The sequence below is a fragment of the Malania oleifera genome, chromosome 11 (genome assembly GCF_029873635.1).
Source record: "Malania oleifera isolate guangnan ecotype guangnan chromosome 11, ASM2987363v1, whole genome shotgun sequence".
Taxonomy (NCBI): domain Eukaryota; kingdom Viridiplantae; phylum Streptophyta; class Magnoliopsida; order Santalales; family Ximeniaceae; genus Malania; species Malania oleifera.
In genome coordinates this window covers 87,962,561-87,985,565 of record NC_080427.1, presented here as the reverse complement: position 1 = coordinate 87,985,565, position 23,005 = coordinate 87,962,561, and the positions used below count along the sequence as shown (strand labels likewise).

General features: G+C 35.9%; 1 protein-coding gene across 16 annotated transcripts; it reads right to left on the bottom strand.

Annotated features, from left to right (window-relative positions):
* Nucleotides 1-416: 416 nt before the first annotated feature.
* On the bottom strand, nt 417-22,539 carry LOC131143463 (uncharacterized). Of its 16 annotated transcripts, none has more exons than XR_009133503.1 (6): nt 21,883-22,246; nt 21,421-21,806; nt 21,284-21,345; nt 14,561-14,736; nt 748-803; nt 417-669 (listed from the first exon to the last, which is right to left on the bottom strand). XR_009133503.1 is itself a non-coding variant. In XM_058091774.1 (6 exons), the coding sequence occupies exons 2-6, from the start codon at nt 21,477-21,479 to the stop codon at nt 580-582; spliced, it is 426 nt and encodes a 141-aa protein (XP_057947757.1). In that variant the 5' UTR covers nt 21,480-21,806; nt 21,883-22,246; the 3' UTR covers nt 417-579. The 16 variants fall into 16 exon arrangements, 9 of the variants coding, with proteins under 9 accessions (XP_057947757.1, XP_057947752.1, XP_057947758.1 ...); XR_009133508.1 differs by having other exon boundaries at nt 14,561-14,711; XR_009133505.1 differs by having other exon boundaries at nt 21,483-21,806.
* Between the last annotated feature and the right edge of the window lie 466 nt (nt 22,540-23,005).

The following is a 23,005-nucleotide window of genomic DNA, read 5'->3' as shown; positions in this document are numbered from 1 at the left end:
AAGCACTTATACTATGCATTAGTGCATAGCAGAGGAACTGGAGCCAATGGTTTAAATTAACTCAAAATACAAGCCCGTATCTTGTTTACACTAAAAAATATTAGAAACATCATCTATGGGATACCATCAGCTTGACTTTTTAACTTTCAAATTGGAGGTCCTGGATTCAAACCTTGGGATGGGTGGGGAAAAAAGAGAAAAAGATAAGAAAAAAGAAATATAATACCTGGAGATTACTTTTATAATCGGTAAAACCAAATCCTAGCAACAAGGGAACAATTACAAATTACGCCCTATAGTTTATTACCTCAAAACCACAATTAGTTTTGGGTGTCAGCATACCTGATCTATAATTGGCATTGTGATGAGGATAATGTAGAATTGAAGTCATACCCATGCTATGGGAGAATGCATCATGACAACAAAGCAATAAAAAGTATCATCATAACTATAAAGCAATAAAAAAAAAACATTTACTTCTTGTAATTGATAAAAAACATTGGCAGGTGGTCAACCAGGCATTCGAAGAACTTAAGAAAAGTTACTGTAAGCACAAATTAGAAATACAAATAGGAAAAATTAAACAGTAAACCTTGCACTTGCAACAGGAAACAAACTCTCCAAACGTCCATGAGGATATCCCCTAGGATCTGGATAAAATGGATCTTCCTGCATATGGAAACGAAATTGAGGGCATTTTGAAAAGACAGCTAAAGATGGGGGCAGCCACCAAATAATAAAACTGACCAGTGCAGAAAATGGTTGTTTCCTTCCTGGTAGAAAGTAAGGATAATCCACATTGCCTGAGACAATCCATGAAAATGAATGAGAATAAGAGGTGCAAGCAATTATGCACAGTTTCGACATATAGAATATACTAATACTGCATTTTGGAGCTGTATGTACAGTTTCGAAACATAACATATATTAATACTGCATTGGGAGCTTTTTCCTATAACAAAAGAAATGTATTAAGATAGATGAAAACCGAATCACAAGCCAAAATAAGAGGTCCTTAATTTTTATCAGAAACAAAATTAAAATAAAAAGGACACCAATTTAAACATGCAGTTCAAATTCTTGCTAAATCAACATAAGATTCACACACCCAAAATGCATAAGCCTCGAACCAAAAGGCACAAAAGCCATGTCTTTTATACAAATTGTAGGCCTCATCGTGTGACGTGTAATGCATTTCCTTTTCGGAATTTGGTATTTTGGATTGAGCCTCAAGGCGTTTTAGGCATGTCTTGTCTTGAGGCGGGCCTCAATTGAGCATTTTAAACATAGAGAAAAAGTAAAAAACAAAGAAAGCCAATGTATATAACTTAGATGCTATGGTCCCCATTGTTTAATGTTAATTCTCTAGCATAGCATTCTAGATATTTCCATAGAATTTCGAAGCATTATGAAGCTTAGGGAAAAAGGCCCAAGCAAACTCCGTATCAATATAATCTGATCCATGAGCTTAAACACTTCATTGAAATATAGAGTAAAGCCCTAAAATAAATAAATAAATAAATACAGAAAAAGTGAAGAAAGAATCAGGGGCTAAAAGCCTTGCCTTCTAATCGAAATTCGGAACAGGCCCACGAGACTCAACTACGCACAAAAATAGGAGAAACCCATATTGATTTTCACTTCACCAAAATAATCCTCTTACCACCCTAGCCCCTAACATCTCCTCACTTCCAAAGATTTTATTATACTTTTCTTTCACCAGACAATTAAAAACAAACACAAAGAAAAATAAATAATAAAAAAAGGGCATCCCCAGGCAATAAGGCTCCACGCTTCGTGAGGGTAAAGGGAGGGTCGTCACAATGTACGCAGCCTTACCCCTACTTTTATGTAAGAAAGGCTATTTCCTTGGACTCAAACCCATCACCAACCGATCACAAAGGAGCAACCTTACCGTTGATCCAAGGCCAGTATAAATAGATCTCTAAAATTTCTCTTTCTTGCATCATGACTTTCGATCTTCACCAATAATGATAGAAATCAAGCAAAGTCAAGCTGACTCAATAAAATTTCCACTTTATGCACCAAATATAGCCACCTTTTGGACAAAAAATAGTCATGAAATGATTAAAAAAAAATTGGGTTTGGAGGTCTCAGAGCTAGAGCAAACCTTTCTTTTGAGCAAACTGGCTCTATTCAAGCTTTTGTCATGTCAAGAGTAAAGGAAGACTAGTACTAGTCCCAACCTGTCTATGCAGATATTGATTTCAGTACCCCCCCTACAATGATGTCAACATCTTTTTTCATCCTACAACAACAACAAACCAAGCCTTAAGTCCCACTAGGTGGGGTTGGCTACATGAATCCTTTTCAGCCAATTCATACGAATTTTTTTCATCCTATGAGCCTATAATGCCATACTCAAATAATTTAGTCCATCGTACAAACAAGACAAGACAAATAGGGGACCATAGGCGAGGTGTCACGGTCCGACTATTTTCACACCCTTGTGAAGGGCCATGCGGCGCTAGCTAAAGCACTCTTGTTTTAACTAGTCAAGCCTATCATTTACCAACATTCATCCACGACGCACTTTCATTAACATTCATTCAAATAGCAGCGGAAACAGTAATCAATTCATGAAAGCCGTGGCAAGCAAGCAGTAAACATTGAAGCAAACGTAATTCATTAACAAATCCTCCGTTGACATGGTATACTTAGCGAGGGAGGCAAGTAGGCTAAGCACGTTGACAATTGCTAGTGAGTTTTACAATGACTGATGAACACTCACCCTCCCCTAAAGAGGTTTTTATGTAATTATCATCCTAACACTAGGAAACATCAAAGTGACCGAGGAGTCATACTACCTTATTTGGCTTACAAAGACTCTACTAACAGAAAATAACCCTACACTAGTATTTACATGATGGAAACCCATCCTAAACACACGAGATAAGCGGTCACGGGCAAGCATAATGCCTTGAACAAGCTTAGCTCATGACATTCTCCCCCACTTATGCGGTCGACGTGCTCGTAGACTTTTGGCGGTAAGTACACTTCAACTTTGTCCACGAATGGCTTCAAATCTTCCGCAGAAATCCAGCTGATTTCTCTGTCATCAAGGCACTTCCACTTCACTAGGAACTTCTGCCACTTCTTCCTTGAGGATATGAACTTTCTATCTGCAAGGATCTCTTCAACTTCATGTCTATCAAGTTGCACTGTCTTCAACTCTGCGCTATTTGACTAACTTCTGCTCAGGTCGTTGGTGTTGGCGTTGAATGGCTTGAGGCAGTTGACATGAAACTGCGGTCTTCTCTCATTATTTGCCCACTTCTTCATCTGCTTAGAAGCTTTCTCCAGATAGGCTTGGGCAAACTCTGCATTCAGTCTCCATTCACTGGTGAAGATGTACGCCCTAGGACTCTTTCGTCTGTACGGCTCACCCACTGTGTGAGGTAATAGCGGCAGCTGGCCTGTAACAAGCTCAAAAGGGCTCTTATTGGTTGTTGAGCGCCTTTGGGCGTTGCCACAGAATGGAGCCACATCAAGTAGTTGCACGCCATTCTTCTTGTTGTCGTTGACACAATGGCACAAGTACTCATCTAGTAGCTCTCTGAATCTCTTCATCTGTCTGTCTGTCTGTCGGTGAGAACTCGAAGAGATGTCAATATGTGACCTGAATATCCTGAAAAATTATGTCAAGAAGTTGTCGGTGAACATTAAGTCTCGGTCACAAATAATAACTTGGGGAACACCCCAATGTTTCACAACAGTCACAAGGAACAATTGTGTCGTCTCCTCTGCCAAATAGTACTTTGGTGCGGCCATGAAAGTACCATACTTCTTTCGCTCCCCCTTGTCTTGTTGGCAAGTGAGACAAGTTTTGGTATAATCAACCACATCATCCCGCGTGTGCGGCCAATAATACCTCCCCAGTAGTCCTGTCCTTGGAGTCATTTTCCGCGAATACCCCTCAACGAACTTCCTGCAGTATTTAGTAAGGCCAAGAAAGGAACGCAACTCCTTCACTGTCATGGGGATCATCTGTTCTTGAATCATCCTTACCTTCTCCATACCCCTCCGGATACGACCTTGTTCAACCACTTGACCAAGGAATTTGTTGTTTCACCGAGCGAAAGAGAAATTCTCTTTCTTCACATCCATACTATTTCCCCTCAGCCTGTCGAACACCTTCCGTAGATGCTCTTCATGTTTCCTCTGAAACAACACCGATGCTCCCAACAGTGTTTTGAAAGGGCAAACACATCCCGCTTCCAATTCATCAAGTTGCTTCCCCAACTCTACTATCTCTCGAGGTGCAATCCGACATGGCCCTTTAGCAGGTGGTTTCACTCCTGATAACAACTCGATCTCATCCTCCACAATCTGTCGTGAAGGCAAATTGTGAGGCAGCTTATCCGGCAACACCTCCTTATCCTCATCCAACACCGCTTGGATGGTTGTAGGCTCTAGCTCTTGGCTTACTTCTTTGTCTACCACCACCGTGGCTAAACGTGTCTGCTCACCCTGACCCAATCCCTCATTGAGTTGTATGGCTGAAAGGGACTTCCCGTCATCTCCTTTCGTTGCAACGACTTGCACCATGCACAAGTGATCTCCCATCAGACACAGGGAACCAGCCGAAAGCATCAACACTACCCTCGTCCCCCTTAGGAACTCCATTCCTAGAATGACTGGAAAGTCATCCAATGGCACCGCCGTGAAATTCGCATGACCTTCTCACTGTCCAAGCTTCACAGTAACTTGCTTGGCTACTCCCAGAGTAGGCTGGGCTACAGAGTTAACTGCTTTCATGCGTCCTGTATCCTTCTCTAAGGATAAGTTGAATCTCCATGCTTCCAACTACGAAACAAAATTATGAGTAACCCCCGTATCCACCATAGCGCGAGTACTCTTCCCATTTATCCTCTAGTCCACAAACATTAACCCTTTTGCTCGTGTAACTTTTGGTGTTTTTTCCTGCTTTTCCAATGCACTCACCAGCCGCACTGAACCCACCCTCGGGGCATCATCCTCTTCCTCCTCGCTTTCCACCCCTTTTCCCGAAGTAGAAGCTTGTAAGGCATTGAGTAATCTCTTGTATTGACACTCACTCATTTTGTGAGATCCACCACACAAGTAGCATGAAATTTTACTCTTCCCCTTTCCATTGGGTGTGTTGAACCCTTGAGACGACGAAGCTTCCTTTGAGGTTGATGATTTAGAGTCGGCTCCCCCACTCTTGGGTTTGCCATTCTTGAAAAACTTTCCACTGTTTCCCTCTCCGCCAAACCGTTTGGACGAAGCGATATCATCACCAGCGTAGTCAGTCAAGCGTTCTGCAGCCGCTTGTGCAGTTGACAAGTCTTGAACCCTTTGCCTATGAAGTTCAATTCTTGCCCACGGTTTCATCCCCTCAAGAAAATAGAACAACTTGTCCTTTTCCGACATATGCCGAATATCCAACATCAAAGCAAAAAATTGTTTCACATATTCCCTGATTGACCCTATATGCTTGAGATCTCTCAGTTTTCTCCTTGCATTATACTCAACATTTTCAGGAAAGAATTGGGCCTTGAGCTCTCTCTTCAAGTCTGCCCAATTATCGATTACACAGCGTCCAGTTTCAATCTCTTGGTACTTGGTACGCCACCATAGTTTGGCATCACCAACCAAGTACATGGTCGCAATATCAACCTTTGCCTATTCTGAGGCCATCCTCACAGCGCGAAAGTACTACTCCACATCAAACAAGAAGTTCTCTAACTCCTTGGCATCTCAAGCACCCCCATACGTCCTGGGTTCTAATACCTTGGTCTTGCTAACTCCCGGAGTGTTGGAGTTCCCCATAGTAAGAACCATCAAATTCACCTTTGCATCCAGATCAGCCATCTGCAACTGCAAAGTTTCAACTATGTGGCGAAAGTCCTCTAACATGTCGCCTATCAAACCTGCTTGATGTTTTTGTGATCCCATCACCTCATCAACAAGTTCTCTCATCTGGGCCACCTCCGTGGCAATAGTGTTGGTTGTTGTCTCAACCTGTGCTTCTAGCACGCTAATCCTCTCAGCAGTGTTTGGTGCCATGGTCACTTACCAAAGCTTTCCAAATCCAACAACAAAGGCAATCGAATTCACGTAGCAACTCAACCTTGGGCTCTCACCAAGTGTCACCGACTTGGCTCTGATACCAAATGTCACCAACTTGGCTCTGATACCAAATGTCACGATCCGACTATTTTCACACCCTTGTGAAGGGTCGTGCGGCACTAGCTAAAGCACTCTTGTTTTAACTAGTCAGCCTATCATTTACCAACATTCATCCACGACGCACTTTCATTAACATTCATTCAGATAGCAGCGGAAACTGTAATCAATTCATGAAAGCCGTGGCAAGCAAGCAGTAAACATTGAAGCAAACGTAATTCATTAACAAATCCTCCGTTGACATGGTGTACTTAGCGAGGGAGACAAGTAGGCTACGCACGTTGACAATTGCTAGTGAGTTTTAAAATGACTGATGAACACTCACCCTCCCCTAAAGAGGTTTTTATGTAATTATCATCCTGACACTAGGAAACATCAAAGTGACCGAAGAGTCATATTGCCTTATTTGACTTACAAAGACTCTACTAGCAGAAAATAACCCTACACTAGTATTTACATGATGAAAACTCATCCTAAGCACACGAGATAAGTGGTCACAGGCAAGCATAATGCCCTGAACAAGCTTAGCTCGTGATAGGCAATGTGGAAAGAGAAATATATAATGATGGAGAATCACCTGTGGAGAATTTTTTAGGCGCATATATTGTAGCTATAGATTTGGGAATTAATTAGGATTTCTATTTTAGATTGGAAAATTGAGTAATTTTAGAAGTTTTAGTTCATATGATATTATTTTGGGTATTTTAGTTCTTTAGGTCTCTATAGTACTGCTTGGCTTACTTCAACTCTAGAGCATATAACATTTATGTTGTGGAAGTTGAGTTTAGTTGTGAAGTTGATTCAGAATTTCCTTGTCTGTCTTTCTCCTCCCTCACATTTAGCTCTTCCTGTCTTCTTACCCTTTTCGGTTTTACGCACTTCTAGGCATCAATCACAAACGCCATCCACACCATCAGAATCAGAGGTCGCCAACCAGCCAAACTGCAAAAATTTCATCACTATCAACTGGAGTGCCCTAATGCACTAAAAAAATTCTTCCCACCACAGATCCTTCGGTTTCTCCTCCCCATTGGTTTCAAGCCAGACCACCAAGTTCATTGTAGTCAATGGCCAATTATCTCGAGTTTTTTCCAATTTATCTTTTTTAAAAATATATATATATTAAATAATACCTTTCTTGGGAAAATAATTCCGGAAATAACCCTGACGTAATCTCGCTACTTCGAGTAGCAAGATTTGCCACGTGTCATTTCGGAAATTATTTTTCCAAAAAATATATTATTTAATATATTTTTTTTTTAAATTGATAAATCAGGAAATAAATTCTTCTGCGTAATAAATCGGAAAATATATTATTTTATGATAGCGAGATTTGCCACGTGTCATTCTGGGAATTCCATTAGAAGAATTTATTACCCCAACAATCAGTCATGGGTAAAAATGGATGGAATTATTTTTAAAATTTAATAAATATATACTATACAATATAATTTTTCTCTACGAGAATCATAGAATTAATTTTAATTAATATTTATCAAAATTATAGAAATATATATACCGTGTTACATTTTTGTTTACATATATTAAAAGTTATTATTTTTCAATCGTAAATAAAGTTATATCATATGTACATGTTCATAATATTATTGAAGTTTTTCATACAACATGCAATTTTTATAAATATTATATTATTCATATGAATTTATCAATAGTTGTCGATTATACTGAACAAATAATATAAGATAATGTACTAAATTGTGATATTATTGTTAAAACTAATCATTGAACTACATATAGATGACAATTAATCTTAGTAAAACACATAAAAAAGTTACACCAAAATATTATTTATATTATATATTTTAATGGTAATATTTAATGAAATAGTAAATTCCAAATATGATTTTCCTACGCACTTTTTTTATTAATAATAAGGTTGTATTTATATTCAGTTTCATATTAAAATAATTTATTGTTTTAATTTTGTATTGTTATAATTGTTCTTAATATTTGAATTATCTTATAATCATTATCTTAATATTTAAATTATCTTATAATCATTATATATTAAAAGAATTGCATGTTGTATGAAAAACTTCAATAATATTATGAACATATAAATTTATTTACGACTAAAAAATAATAACTTACTTATAATATATGTAAACAAAAATGTAACACGGTATATATATATTTCTTTAATTTTGATAAATATTAATTAAAATTAATTATATAATTCTCGTAGAGAAAAATTATATTGTATAGTATATATTTATTAAATTTTAAAAATAATTTCAACCATTTTTACCCATGGCTGATTGTTGGGATAATAAATTCTTCTAATGGAATTCCCAGAATGACACATGGCAAATCTCGCTACCATAAAATAATATATTTCCCGATTTATTACGCAGAAGAATCTATTACGCAAAAGAATTTATTTTCCTATTTATCATTTTTTAAAAAAAATATATTAAAAGAATTTATTTCCCAATTTATTACGCAGAAGAATTTATTTCCTGATTCATCATTTTTTTTAAAATATATATATATTACATAATATATTTTTTGGGAAAATAATTCCCGAAATGACACATGGCAAATCTCGCTATTTGAAGTAGCAAGATTTGCTTAAATCTCGCTACTCCAAGTAGCGAGATTACGTCAGGGTTATTCCGAAAATTATTTTCTCAAAAAAGGTATTATTCAATATATTTTTTAAAAAAAAGGATAAATTGGGAAAAAACTCCAATTATCTCAGCCAATTACTTTTAGTTTCTTCAGTTACAAATAGATTGATGAATAAAGACTGATATACTTTTTTTCAAACAGATAGACTAGCATATAAGCTATGAAGACAGCAAGGCCTTAAATGTTGACCTCGAGAAAAATTTTAATGCTACAAAATTACGGAAATTTCAAAGGTAATTTTAATGTCGATGTCAATGTCGATTCGATGTTAAAAATGATGGAAACTAGTAGTAGTAGGCTCCTTTGGTTTCTCCTCTCCATTGGTTTCAGGCCAGACCATCAAGTTCATTGTAGTCGCTGGCCATTTATCTCAGAAAATTACTTTTAGTTTCATCAGTTACAAATAGATTGATGAATAAATACAAACATATAATTATATTCAAACAGATAGACTAGCATAAAAATAAAATTTCAATGCTACAAAATTACGGAAATTTCAAAGGTAAATTTTGATGTCGACGTCAATGTCGATTTGATGTTTAAAATAATGGAAACTACTAGTAGTAGCAGTACTTTTAGTTTCTTAAGTTACAAGTAGATTGATGAATAAAGACAACATATAATTTTATTCAAACAGATAGACTAGCATATAAGCTATGGAGACAGCAAGGCCTTAAATGTTGATTTCGAGTAAAATTTCAATGCTATAAAATTATGGAAATTTCAAGTGCTTTTAGTTTGGTCCGTTACAAATAGATTGATATTTTATTCAAAAAGATATAATAGCATATAATCTATGGAGACAGCAAGGCCTTAAATGTTCATTTTGAGTAAAATTTCAATGCTACAAAATTACAGAAATTTCTTATCGTAGTAGCATAAAAGCTATGGAGACAGCAAGGCCTTAAATGTGGATTTCGAGTGAAATTTCAATGCTACAAAATTATGAAAATTTCTTACAGAAATTTCAAAAGTAATTAGCAGCAGTAGTAGTAGTAGTAGTAAAATTTCAATGCTACAAAATTACGGAAACTTCTTACAGAAATTTCAAAGGTAATTAGTAGTAGTAGTAGTAGTAGTAGTAGTTGTTGTTGTTGTTGTTGTCGTTGTTTATATATTATAAATAAAATACATCAATGACACAGTGCATGGTGTAAAAGGTGCAATGTTGTAATATAATGATCATATTAGACACATTAAATTAGCATAAATTAAATACATAAATTAGTTTTAAATTATTTATTTTACAAATACAGATAAATCAGACGTAAATAGTCAAATAAAATGTCGTATCTAATATATATGTTTAATTTTCATACAATTTCAAAAGTTTGAATGCTATAATTCATATCCTTGCAGGGATAATCTTTAGTCTCCCAAAAAAAAAATGCTACTAAGAAATAAATTTCATTTCGGGTTTTGTATCTCATATTAAAAAAAATTTTACATGGTTAAAAATCTGAGAAGTTTCACTAAATTTCAAGAGTTCAATAAATTTTGAATGATCTGAGGAAATCTCAACAGAAATTTTGCAAGATGAAAATTGACTATCTTTTCAATTCAAGGGTGGTGAAAATAGGTAATTTTGACAGAAAATTTGACAAGTTTGTGGAAATTTAAGACCATAGAGATAAAAATCTGCACAGATTCTAGACAACTCAAGTATTTTCTAACTTTATAATTGTTGCTCTTAGAAACAGCGAACTTGCTCAACTATAAAATTTCCCCAAAAAAAATAATGTCCAGTACCCTATGCAAAATGAAGTGTCATTTCTAATTTAATTAAACTTAATGAAGTCGTCCCCCCAAAGCAACGCGCTATGTGAAGGCCCAGGCGCAATGTCAAATATGTGAGGATTCTGACATTATTTTGGACGCGTGTAGACGAAGTAGTTAGTTCAAGAGACTAAGGTTATATAAGCAAATTGGAAGATAGAGGCATTGACTAGTCAAAGCTTGGAGATAGCAGACAAGTGAAAGATTGGAGATAGTTGACACAATGATTAGAAGAAAAAGTAACATAATATACTTGTGAGAAACCAAGTGGGTAGGGGAAAAACCTTGATAAATTGAAAAACAAGGGTTTAAATTTCGATACACTAGAAAAAGAAAAACATAAGAATGGAATGGAAATCATTGTAGACAAAGATTAGGAAAAAAGAAAATAGAAGTCATCAGTGCTTATGCTCCTCAAATAGGCTTAGCAAAAAGCCTTCCAAGACAATTCTAGGAAGATATGGATTATATTATACAATGAATATCAAAGATGGGGATAATATTCATAGGCGCAGATTTTGAATGGACACATTGCAAAGGTTGTAAGGAGATAAAATTGAATCAAGTGATATGATCCTAGACTTTGTCGTCTCATATGATCTTATTACAATGAACACATTCTTTAGGAAGAGAGAATGCTTAATAACCTTCAAGAGTGGACAAAATAAAAGTCAAATGGATATTTTATTAATGAGGGTAGATCATTTATCATGCAAGGATTATAAAATCATTCCATATGGAAGTATAACTAAACAATATAGAATTTTAGTGTTAGCCGGTGCATGAAGAGGGTTTGGGGAAGGGGCGGACCACATGGGTTCCAAGCCTCAAACACATGACCACCAGGTCACACTACAACTCTACTGCTGCGCCAAGGGTCCCCTTCTTCATGTTAGATATATGCATTAAAAACATGAAGAAACTCTAACATGAATCAATGCAATAGAACTAGGTGGTGGAACCTAAAGGGAAAAATATAGTAAAATTTAAAGATAAAATTATCAAAGATAGTGATAGCCTGATGGGGCAATAAGTATCACCTACACACTAGAACTCTCTAGAGTAGGATAGCTATTTCATTAAAAAAGATATGAAAAGAGATTTTAGGTGAAACAAAAGAAAGATTCTAGGCTAGGAAAGAGAGCTCATGGTGGGATCAAGATGTCCATAATAATTTATATATTATACTAGATACAAAAGAAGTAGAAAGAGACATTCAAACTTCATAGAGCTACAAAAAGAAAGAGCAATGATTTAGGTGATACAAAATACATAAAAGAAAAATAGAAGTTACTTTAGTAAGCTATTTAACGAAAACCAAGTAGAATGCTTAAGCTTAGGATTGACAAATGAGGCAAAAACGAAAATTTTAGATTCATTTGCAAAATTAGAGTAACTGCAGTTACATTTGCATTAAAAAAGATGAATATGGAAAATTTATAAGATTGAATGATGTCCCAATTTATGTTTGGATATATATGGGACTATTTAGTTAATTTATTTATTTAACAAAACTACAAGAACTAAGAAAATGTCAGATGATTGGAGGGAAAGTAATTTAATACCTATAAACAGAAATAAAGGACATATTTAAAATTGTAATAACTATCATGAAATTAAACTTATGGGGTCATGCAATGGAACTTTCGAAAAAGGTAATTGAACAAAACTAAGATTAGATACGAGGGCCCAAAAAATCGGTTTGGCATTATATCTGAAAGAAAAGTACAGAAGCTATATATCTTCTAAGAACAATGAACATTTTACGAAAAGAAGAGGAATTTCCACATGATTTTTATTGACTTAAAGAAAGCCAATGATACAATACATAGGGAAGTTCTATGGCAGGTTTTAGGAGTATGTACTAGGCATACCGATATCATTAGATAATATGAAAAAAGTAATGGCTAGTGACTAGGGTTGAGAGTCTAAGGAATTTCCAATACGTGCACGAGTACTGCTTTGAGCCATGGTTTTAAATCGCGGTAGCGGGTCGCGTAACGTAACAGTAACGGGTGTAATGGGAAGCGGAAGTAGCGGATGTTACATAATAGGAAGCGGGTGTAACAACCGTGAATTTTTTTGAAGCACACACAGCCTTGTGCATATTAGCGTACTTGCATGTTTTAAGCTTTTAGCCCTTCTTAGAAAGAGTTTTAGTGTATTTTGGATCCTTTAGTTTGAGTAACTAAGTTATTTGGTAGGAGCAACAAGTTTACATTTGTTTTAAACAACCATTGATAGAAAAATTACTTGTGTGTGCGTATTTATACTTCTCATTGTTCTTATCTGTGATAAATTCTTATGTGTGCTAAATTAATTAATAAAACAAAATACATTAGACACTTCATTAATCTATTAGACACATAAGACATACGAATAATACAAATATAAAGTAGCTAGAAAAGAAAGAAGGTTGAAGTTGAAAAATATAAAACATAAATATTACATTACTAATATTATCAAAATAAAATATTTTCCTAACAAGTTAGTATTTTCAAATTGTTAATTAATGCATCTATTGTGAGTATTTAAAGAAATAGTAAATTTTGTATCATTGTCATCCTCTTTATAATCTTTTCCCCCTCTTGCCACTTGGTACATTGAGAATGATATATGAAAGAGGGGGAAAAAGTGAAAAGAAAAAGTAAAAAATAAAATTATTTTTAGGTGTAATAGTCCTATAGCGGTTACGTAACGACCGTAGCGGCCTTTACGTAACGGTCGCGGTCCGTAACAGCCGTGATTTTTATTCCCACCAATTTTGCGGTGTGTAACGGTATCGATAACCCAAAAAACCGTTACGTAAAGGCGTTATGTAACAATCGCGGCCTTCATTTAAAACCACGCTTTTGAGCCCTTCTCTTTTTGCATTAATGATGGATGAACTCTCTAGGAGTATCCAAATTGAGGTTTTATGGGATGTTGTTTGCAGATAATATTGTCTTAATCAATGAAGCTAGGGTTGGAGTAGAATCTAACTTAGAATTATGGAGGGGGAATCTTTAGAGTTTAGAATCTAGAGGTTTCAAAATAAGTAAAAATAAGATAGAATATATGAAACACAATTTTAGGAATATTTTAGAAAAGATTAAACTTGATGGTCAAGGACTCAAGAAACTAATAGTGATAGTAGATTTCGATATGTTGGATCTATCATGCAAATGGAAGGAGAATAGAAGAATATGTAATGAATGGAGTGTTTTGTAAAATGGAGAAGTGTTTTAGACATGTGTAATTGTAGAATATCCTTAAAATTAAAAAGAAAGTTTCAAGACGAACTATACTATATAGAGTAGAATTCTGTGCAAATAAGAAACAATACATCCAAAAAGTAAAAATTCCCAAAATGATAATGCTAAGGTGGATGAGTGGTATAACATTAAATGACAAAATAAGGAATGAATGTATTCTTGGTAAAATAGGCATAGCATAGGGAAAATTTGATTGGGTAGGGGTGGGTAAGATGGTTTGGGCAGCTGCAACATAGGTCAATAGTGCACCAATGAGGACAACTAAGCTTATAGTGAGAAGGGCTGAGCTAGTTGTTGTTAGTGATAGTAAAAGGGTAAGAGTAGACCTAAAATGACTTGGAATGAGACAGTAAAAATATTTAACAGCCCTCAAATTTTCATGCCCAAGATCATGTAAAATGAGGAAAAAGGATTCATGTAGCCAACCTCAACTATTGGAACTTAAGGCTTGGTTTGTTGTTATTGTTATGCATCAAAAAAGACAAAGCACTTAGCTGTAACAGTGTAACTGCCATTATCCCAGCCTATTTGTAACTTAAGTTTCTTCATTTACACTAGATTTGTGAATAAAGAACAAATAGATATATTCAAAGGTAGACAATAGCATATACACAAAACATAGACCAAAATCCACACAGATTCTACTCCATAAAATTTTTCAAAGAAGAATTCATGAGGGGAATCAAATATGGGCAGGAATTAGCTACCTAAACTTAATCCTTGTGACTGCTTCCATGAACCCTGCTCCCTCAATAGGTGTAGAAGTTCAGTATTTGTAGAGGAGCTGTCAATTTTTGAGTCTTGATAATAGCTTTGGCTAGAGACCATAGACTTTCCCTTACTTCTGACGTCCCTTGGCTTTGTTACTCCAGAATCACAAGCTCTGGGATTAGTAGATATCAAAATTTATCTCACAACAATAATATATTTAACATGAAGTGTTCTGGCAATTCCATGCATGTTACAAACCTTTCTCAGATGCCTAAAAAAAAAATTTATTTTGAGTAAAAGCATAGGCATAAAATAGGCCATGCCACACAGAAGACAGCAGAAGAAAAATAGTGTCACAAATGCTAAGGTTGATGACAATAACTATTGATGATTTATGAATTTCTACGGTTGGGACTCTCTTGGTAAACAATGAAGAGCCCCAGTGCTTTGCTTGGGCTCTGCTCGCTCATCTACACTCCAACCTAGCAAATAATAATTCAAAAATGATGTTTCCTTGCATTTAAAACTTGTTGTCAAACCGTGACAAAAAGTACAATCTTCCAAAAATTTATGAATTTTAATCATTTAATATAAGTTGTAATCAGTGAGGAATTAATAATATTGTAGGTTTATCAGTAAAAAATGAAGAGTTTAGGTTTATAACAACTTGTTCATCTGACAGGATGGCGTTGATTAATAGGAAACTCTTCTCATAAATGAGTCTCGGTTGCATGATCATCCATTGCAAAGGCTTCTCAAATTCAGGCAAAATAATAGAAAATAAGCTCAAAAACTGGGTTAAGTCCAGATAGAATCTCTGCTATACTAGGTTTATTATGGACTGCTCCTACTAAGGCACCTCCCCCCCCCCCCCCCCCAAAAAAAAGCAACAGAGAAACTAGTTTTTGAAGGGAAACACATACTCGTCAATACTCATCATTATTTTTTTATTTTTTTTTTAAAAAAAATCAGAAGGTATGCAGGGAAGAGGAACGTGAAGGGGAGCCCAAATATGCAAGGAGACTAGCCAACAAGTTTATCCAAAAAATGAAAGAAGTCAACACCAACAGCCTTTATAGCCATTTAGCTGCCAACTTCAAATTGGACATGATTTCTTTCATTCTTCTTGGAGGAAATTCTTGACTTACGAATTCTGCATCTTCACAAGTGAAAAGAGGATGCTGAAACTCATCAACAGGCTCAAGTGCACAATGCAGTCACAATATTGTGAACATAAAGGAGATCGATTGATGATTTTCAGCAAAATTCAGGCTCAAAGACCAATCTTTCATATCAATGGAAGATGCTACTAAGAAAGTGAATCTAGGCAGTTAAAACAAAAACTCATCAATTTGAACCAATGGCATTAATTAATTAGCTGGCTGATGGTTGATTATTTTAAAAGACCCATAATGGTAGAGTTGTCATTGTGTAACTTGGAGGTCACGGATTTGAGGTATGGAAATAGCCTCTTGAAAAAATACAAGGCTCAGCAACATACTACAAATCCCTTGTGGTCCACACCTTCCCTGGACCACACATATGCGGGAGCTTTGTGCGCCAGGCACCCCACCCCCCCCCCCCACCCCAATATGTTTACATGGTCTTAAATTTCAACGAAATTGTCGAAATTTCCATCAACTCGAAATCGAAATGGTAGTCGATTTCCATCTTGCCTAATTTCCATTGAAATCTCAACAAATCATTTGAAATTTATTGAAATCTCAAAATTTTGCAAAACTTGTCAAAATTTTTAACTATGCAATGAAATTTCCTCAGAATTCAAATGAGATTTAGGAGTAAAGTGAAATTTCTCTCTTAATTTATTTTATTTATTTTTATCAAAACAAAAGATTATTACAAGTGCTTTTGAAATTATATGAAAAATTAAACTTAAAACCATAGTAGTTAGAGGCGCGAGGCGAGCCGAGGCGCAAAGGGTCTTTGAAGCCGAGGCGCGAGGCGAAGGCGCGCGCCTCATGAAGGTGAGGCGCACAATTATTAAAATGGTGTAAAATGTCTATTTGGGGTAATTGACATATGAACATATGAATATCTAGTAATATTAGAATTTAAAATGCTAAAAAATTCAATTACAAAATTGAAAATTTAGCCCAAAAGCATCAACAATTCAACATAGTTCAACATCAAAAGAAAAGAGTACAAATCAAAAAATAGTAGCTAAATTTCAATAAAAAAAATAAATATTATGTATTAATTATAATTTATAAACTCACATTAATTAAACTAAATATTACAAATTAAAAAATAGTAGCTAAATTTCAGTAAAAAGAATAAATATTATGTATTAGTTATAATTTATAAACTTGCATTAATTAAACTAAATATTTAATTAGTAATTACATATAAAGAAGAAGAGGAAAAAGAGTAGCCAAATTTCAATAAAAAGAATAAATATTATGTATTAGCTATAATTTATAAACTTACATTAATTAAACTAAATATTACAAATTTAAAAACAGTAGGTAAATTTAAGTAAAATAAATAAATATTATGTATTAGTTATAATTTATAAGCTTAGATTAATTAAAGAAAACATTTAATTTATAAGCTTACATATAAAGAAGAAGAAAAAGAGAAGCAGCAGGCAGCAGTCAGCAGCACGCAGCACGCAGCACACAACACGCAACAAGCAGGCAGCAGGAAGAAGAAGAAGAAGAAGAGAAGCAGAAGGCAGCAGGCAGCGGGCAGCAGGAAGAAGAAGAAGAAGAAGAACTCGCGAGGGCTCCTGCTGGTTGGAAACGAAGTCGTGAAGGGTCGTGCTTCTTCAAAATGTCGAAGACGAACTCATGATCCTGGTTCGAAGCTCAAAGACGAAGTAGCAAAGGCTTCCGGCTGGTTCAAAGGCTCGCAGACGAGCTCACGTTGCTGGTTCGAAGGATCGCGAAGGCTCCTGCTGGTTCGAATGTGCAAAACGAACTCACGAAGGGCTTCGAAGGGCCGAGAGGGGCTAGTGCTATGTTCGTTCGAGTCGAATGAGGGCTATGGGTCTGGCTGTGGCTATTTCTCTACTTTAAATGACTAAAAATTCACAAGGCCCGACTCACTGCGCCTGTCGCTCCAGTGCGCCTCGTCTCGCCTAGCATCGCCTCTTGCAGGTCACCTCGCCTAACCTGGTTTGAGGCGCAAGCCTCTTCGCTTCACTGCGCCTTGCGCCTGAGGCGCATTTTTAACTACTATGCTTACAACAACATTTTATTTAAACATTCGTGTCTAACTGAATATGTTTATTATACATTATCTTACAAATATGTTTGATACACATACATAGATGTATTTAACTTGGAATATATTAGTCCTAAAACTTACACTATTATGCCTGTTAACCATTTCTAAGGTTTCACAAAAAATTCCATGTTTTACCACATCTATTATTTTTTCAAATTGAAATTGACATCGAAATCAAAATTTCTAACAAAATTTCCGTACTTTTAGAGATTCGAAATTTGAGTCGAAATCGAAATTTAAGACCTTGTATACATACATACATATATATATATACATACCAAGGAGTGTAATCAGTTTTGTTCGGTTTGGTTTTGGCCAAAACCAATAACTGAACCGAACACAGCAGTTCCAACATTCATAGACTGAAACTGAACCGAACACCAATGGTTTATTGAAATAAAAGACCAATATTAACTGGTTTGGTTCAGTGCTTTTCGGTTTTTACCAAATCATTGAACCATTTAGCCTGCTGGCCAACCCATATTACATTACAAATAATAATAGGTCCTCACAAAGCTAAAGATTGTCCATTAATGGACTTGAAGCTCTGTAAAGCAGTGACTCTACATCAAGGCGCTGGAAAGTGCTCAAGGGAGTGCGAGAAAATTTATAAGAGGAGATGGCTCATCAGTATTTCATTTTGGTCAATGTGGGACAACAAGAAGAAGACCCCACTCCAAAGTCCCAACACCAAAGCAGCTCACAGCCTGGCAGTTCACTCTTCACAATCAAAGCTTCACCCTCCTTTTGTCCCACATCGAAAATGAGACAAATGTGGGAGCCTCCATTCCTGTATAAAACCCCCACCCCTCATTAAGTTACTCTCCATTTTCCACTCCAAGAAACGCTGAATCCCTTATACATCAAAATATGTAACTTATTGAATTTTATTAACTAAATTGGAACTTATATATAAAACTAAAATAATAGTATACTAAAATAAATATTTAAAATTTTATTAATCAGTTATTTGGTTTTTTCGTTTGGTTATCGAAACCATTTTTTATAAAATTACAAACCAAAACCAAAACATTAAACAGTTTGGCTTCAGTATGGTTTCGGTAATTTTTGTACACCCCAATATGTGCTCATAACAAGAATTTTTTTTTTTTACAGAGAATTTATATTACTAAAAAAGGAATGTGCAATAAATCCTCATACCAAAAAATTAAAAAATAGAAAAATAAAAATAAAATAGAATCAACTCAATAAATTATTCCAATCCCACGTAAAATCCCAAGATGTACCCTTAAACCAGCCTGCACTAAAAGCTCAAAGAGATGCTGAATACCATATCCTATCCCAATGTAAAGGTAAATACAATTTCTTGCTACTGAAGATATACGCATTCCCAACACCTCCACAAACTCACAACATCCTTACTCCTACCGAATCCTGTACAAGAAATACTCAATAGGTCTTCCACTGTATTTGAGCACACCCAATCATCACTACATAAGCTAAACAATCTATTCCACATGTCCCAAGTAAACAAACATTGTAGAAATAAATGACAGTCTCCAAACTATTTAAACATAAAAAACGAACAGCTGAGGACAATGCCTTTGAAGGCCTCCCACTCTGCTGCGGAGTGCTGATATTAACTCTATTAAGGGCCACCAACCAAACAGATGCCTTAATCAAAGAATTGAATTTTGCCTCCATATATGATGAAGAAGTGGAAAATGCTAGATCTCATAAGGTGACAACATATAGACTTACAACAGCAATCACACAAAGAATCCAACACCCACATCCTCAAATCCCTCCAATTAGGGACATGACAACCCTCCAACACTTGAAGCAAAGAAGAAAGCTCCTCTATCATTCAAGTCCTCCTAAAATGAAAATCCTAAGTAAAATTATTACCATCAGGAATTAAAAAAAAAAAAGAAGTATCAGCATTATGGACCAAAGAAAGGCAATAAAATCGAGGAAAAGCAATCAGTACTGCCGAATCCCCCAACCAAACATCCTCCCAAAAGCCAATACAAGTCATTGCCTAATTTTTAAGCTTTGTCAAGAAAGAAAGGGTAAAGTTGTAACATGAAACTCCAAGATTCTAATATGAACTTCTAAACCCCATTAGCATCCCAACCATTCACCTGCAAGCCAAATTTATTTCTTATACCTTTGTGTCACATGGAGTTCCATAGAGCTGTCTTTATATATGCCAAGTGGCAAAGATCCCCTCTCGCCAAACCAAATGATCCCTTCTCTGTCTTACACTGACCAAAGAAAATCCCTCATAATCCTCTCAATCTTACTAACTATCCAACAATGAATTCTAAACAAAGACAAACAATATTGAGGGATAGTAGAAAGTCGAGCTTCAATGACAGTAATACATCCACCTAAAGAGAATAAAGCATCCTTCCACCCATCCAAACACTTGGCCACCTGAGCCACCACAAAATCCCAAAAAGCCAAAGAATGAGAATTACCTCCCAAAGGCACTAAGGCCAATACAAACACCACACTCAACCAAAGAAGTATAGTCCAAAACCCTAGCAAAACGAATGAAAAAGAAAACCTTCCTACTGAAAACCTTCTCTTTTATTTTTTCTTAGATAACAGAAATTTCATTACTGACAGAATAAAGAAAATTACAGTGTAAGGAGGATAAGGCATCCTCAGAAAAAATGAAAAAGAACATCAACGCTGCCTTTCAATCCCTATGAATGTTGCATGCGAAAGACACAAAAACTTCAAAAAAAAACCCACAAATAGAAGCAAGAAAAGTGACATTTCTCCAAGAGCAAATAAGGGGAAGTCTTCTGATCTCTAAAGATTCTAGCATTTCTTTCAAGCCAAAGTATCAATAATGTAGCAAATACTGCCCAAATCCAAAAGGTCCTTTATCATTCCCAAAATCCCAAATTTCACCACAAAAAACTCATGAACATTCTGTGGAGCCACCCAAACCTCACCAAATCAAGAGACCAAGTTGTTTCACAAAAACCCTGACACCCAACAATGAAGGAAAAGGTGACAGTTATTCTCGTTATCCTCACAACACATCACCCACACATCTGGCCTGAGAGCCCCCTACAAGGCCTCCTAATCTGAAGCAAGTCATTCGTATTAATCCTGTTGAGAACCAAAGTCGAAATGAAAGCCTGTATTTTAAGAGGAACTTTTGCCTTCTACACAGCTTTGTTCAGATGGAAAGGGCTAGGAGATGCAGGACAGCATCATTGAATTACAGCCAACATATAATAGGGAGAGATAGAGAAGAGGAGAGGACAAGAAGAAGAAGAAGAAGAAAGAAGAGAAGGAGATACAACGGGGGTAAATCACACATTCACATATCAATTCAAATTCATCAATAATCTAACTCATGCATGGCTTTCACACCCTATTTTTAAGAAAGCTCAAAATACAAGAAATTAAAAATATACCCTTACACATAATCCTATACTAATTATATTAAACACGCAATAAAAATCACTAACCAAACCCAACAATACCTTGACCCAATTCTTTTGAATTAGTCACCAACAAGAGTCTTCCCATGGTCTGGCTTCTTCTCCTACATCAAATCTCCCCCAATTAGAAAAAATTTGGCCTTGAATTTTGAGATGTTGGAAGATCAAAAAAGACAAACCTAAGAAGCAAACAAGGACTATTCGAAAGTTGGTGGATGAGTGATGCAAGAAACCACATTACTTTGGCAGCACCGTAGAATTGAACCGAGAATTGGCATCAATGAACACGTTGAGAATGACAAACTCAACAATAGTACCGTTTGAAAGACTTTGGGCGTCTTCAAACACATGCATTTCCTTGCTTGCAGCGTCTTCAGGTTGAGTAACAAGATTCTTTGTCTTGATTGGTTGGTAGAAAGGTGTGAAAAAGCTTGAATTATGCCCAATGTTTGACAAATGTTGTTCCTTTTCCAATAATTTGTCACCATGTTGCTGGATTAACATATGTATACTGCAACTATGCATCACCAGAAGTCCTTAACACAATTCGCCCACAATTCTCAATCTGCTCATGTAAAACCACAAATCTGACTCTCAATTTCTCAAGCACTATCTTCAAGTAAAACAAACCCTAAACTTACAAATGGCAGCAATTTGGTCGGGTTCTTGATGTTGGCAGCAAGTAGATCCTCCAAGTAATCAACATTACCAACAAATATCTTCACAAAATTGCAGGCCTTTGAAGGAAAGATTCATAATAGAGTGGCTGGAAACAGTTCTCTTTCAGTTTAGGAAGTTGCAGATCCCGTCCCGGGGGTGGGGGGAGCCTCACACAGATGTAGCTAGCATGTGAGTGGCCAGCGGCCAGTCTTTGGTGATGAAACTCCAAGTGATGGTAGGTCAGGTGAATGTGATAAGCAAAGCACAAGAAACTAGCGACTTAAGGGGCAACACTGGAAATGATTCAGGCGGCACATGGGGCCACACAGATGGTCCGAAGGTGCTGAAATTTTGAGGGAGAGCCTTTTCGAAGTGTCTGTTTTTTATGGTATGCGTGGTGTTGTGATATTATGGGAGGAAGATATTATTTAAATTAGAGGGGCACGACAGTAATTTTCGAAGAAGTGCAGAACTGGTCTTCAGCTTTTCTGCCAAAACATGCTGGCGGCGGAGAGAAAATTACAGGGCTGATATGATCAGAAAAGAGAAGTAGAGAAGAGGAAAGAGTATAAATATAGAGAGATGAGTGAGACAAATAGAGAGGAGGAGGTGAGCAAGATGGAACAAGGGAGAAGAATAGAGGCTGCTGCAGGCAGAACATAAAGCAGACCAGAATAGAGGAGAGAGGCGACTCTTTTCTGTTTTAATTTTTTTTTTTAAATATATATTAAATAATACCACATCGTGAGAAGTATTTCTTATAATGACTCTGACGTAATTTCGCTACTCCAAGTAGCGAGATTTCCTTTCCAAACACATTATGTTGAAGAATGAAGGAACTTAAACTGGGTGCAGGCAGCTGCTCATAACCGTACCTGCAGAATTCTTGTTTATTTTATTTCATTTTGTTTTATTCTTTCTCCTTTTTGTTACAGGGAATTGTTAGGAATAACCATAATTTTATTCTTGTAGTTAGCCTCTAACTATTTTGATTCCATTTTACACTGTATATATTTGCTTATCCAATACAGAAAAGGTATGTGGAGAACTCTTCTGCTATTATTCTTTTGTTTCTCTGTTCTGGATTCTCCTCTTCTCCTCCCT

Coding starts and splice junctions, on each gene's coding strand:
- LOC131143463 (XM_058091768.1), bottom strand. CDS start 21,766: ATGCATAGTTGCAGTATACATATGTTAATCCAGCAACATGGTGACAAA. Junction 21,346..21,482: donor AATTCTACGGTGCTGCCAAA/GTAATGTGGTTT, acceptor GATTTGATGTAG/GAGAAGAAGCCAGACCATGG. Junction 670..747: donor AACAACCATTTTCTGCACTG/GTCAGTTTTATT, acceptor TTCCATATGCAG/GAAGATCCATTTTATCCAGA.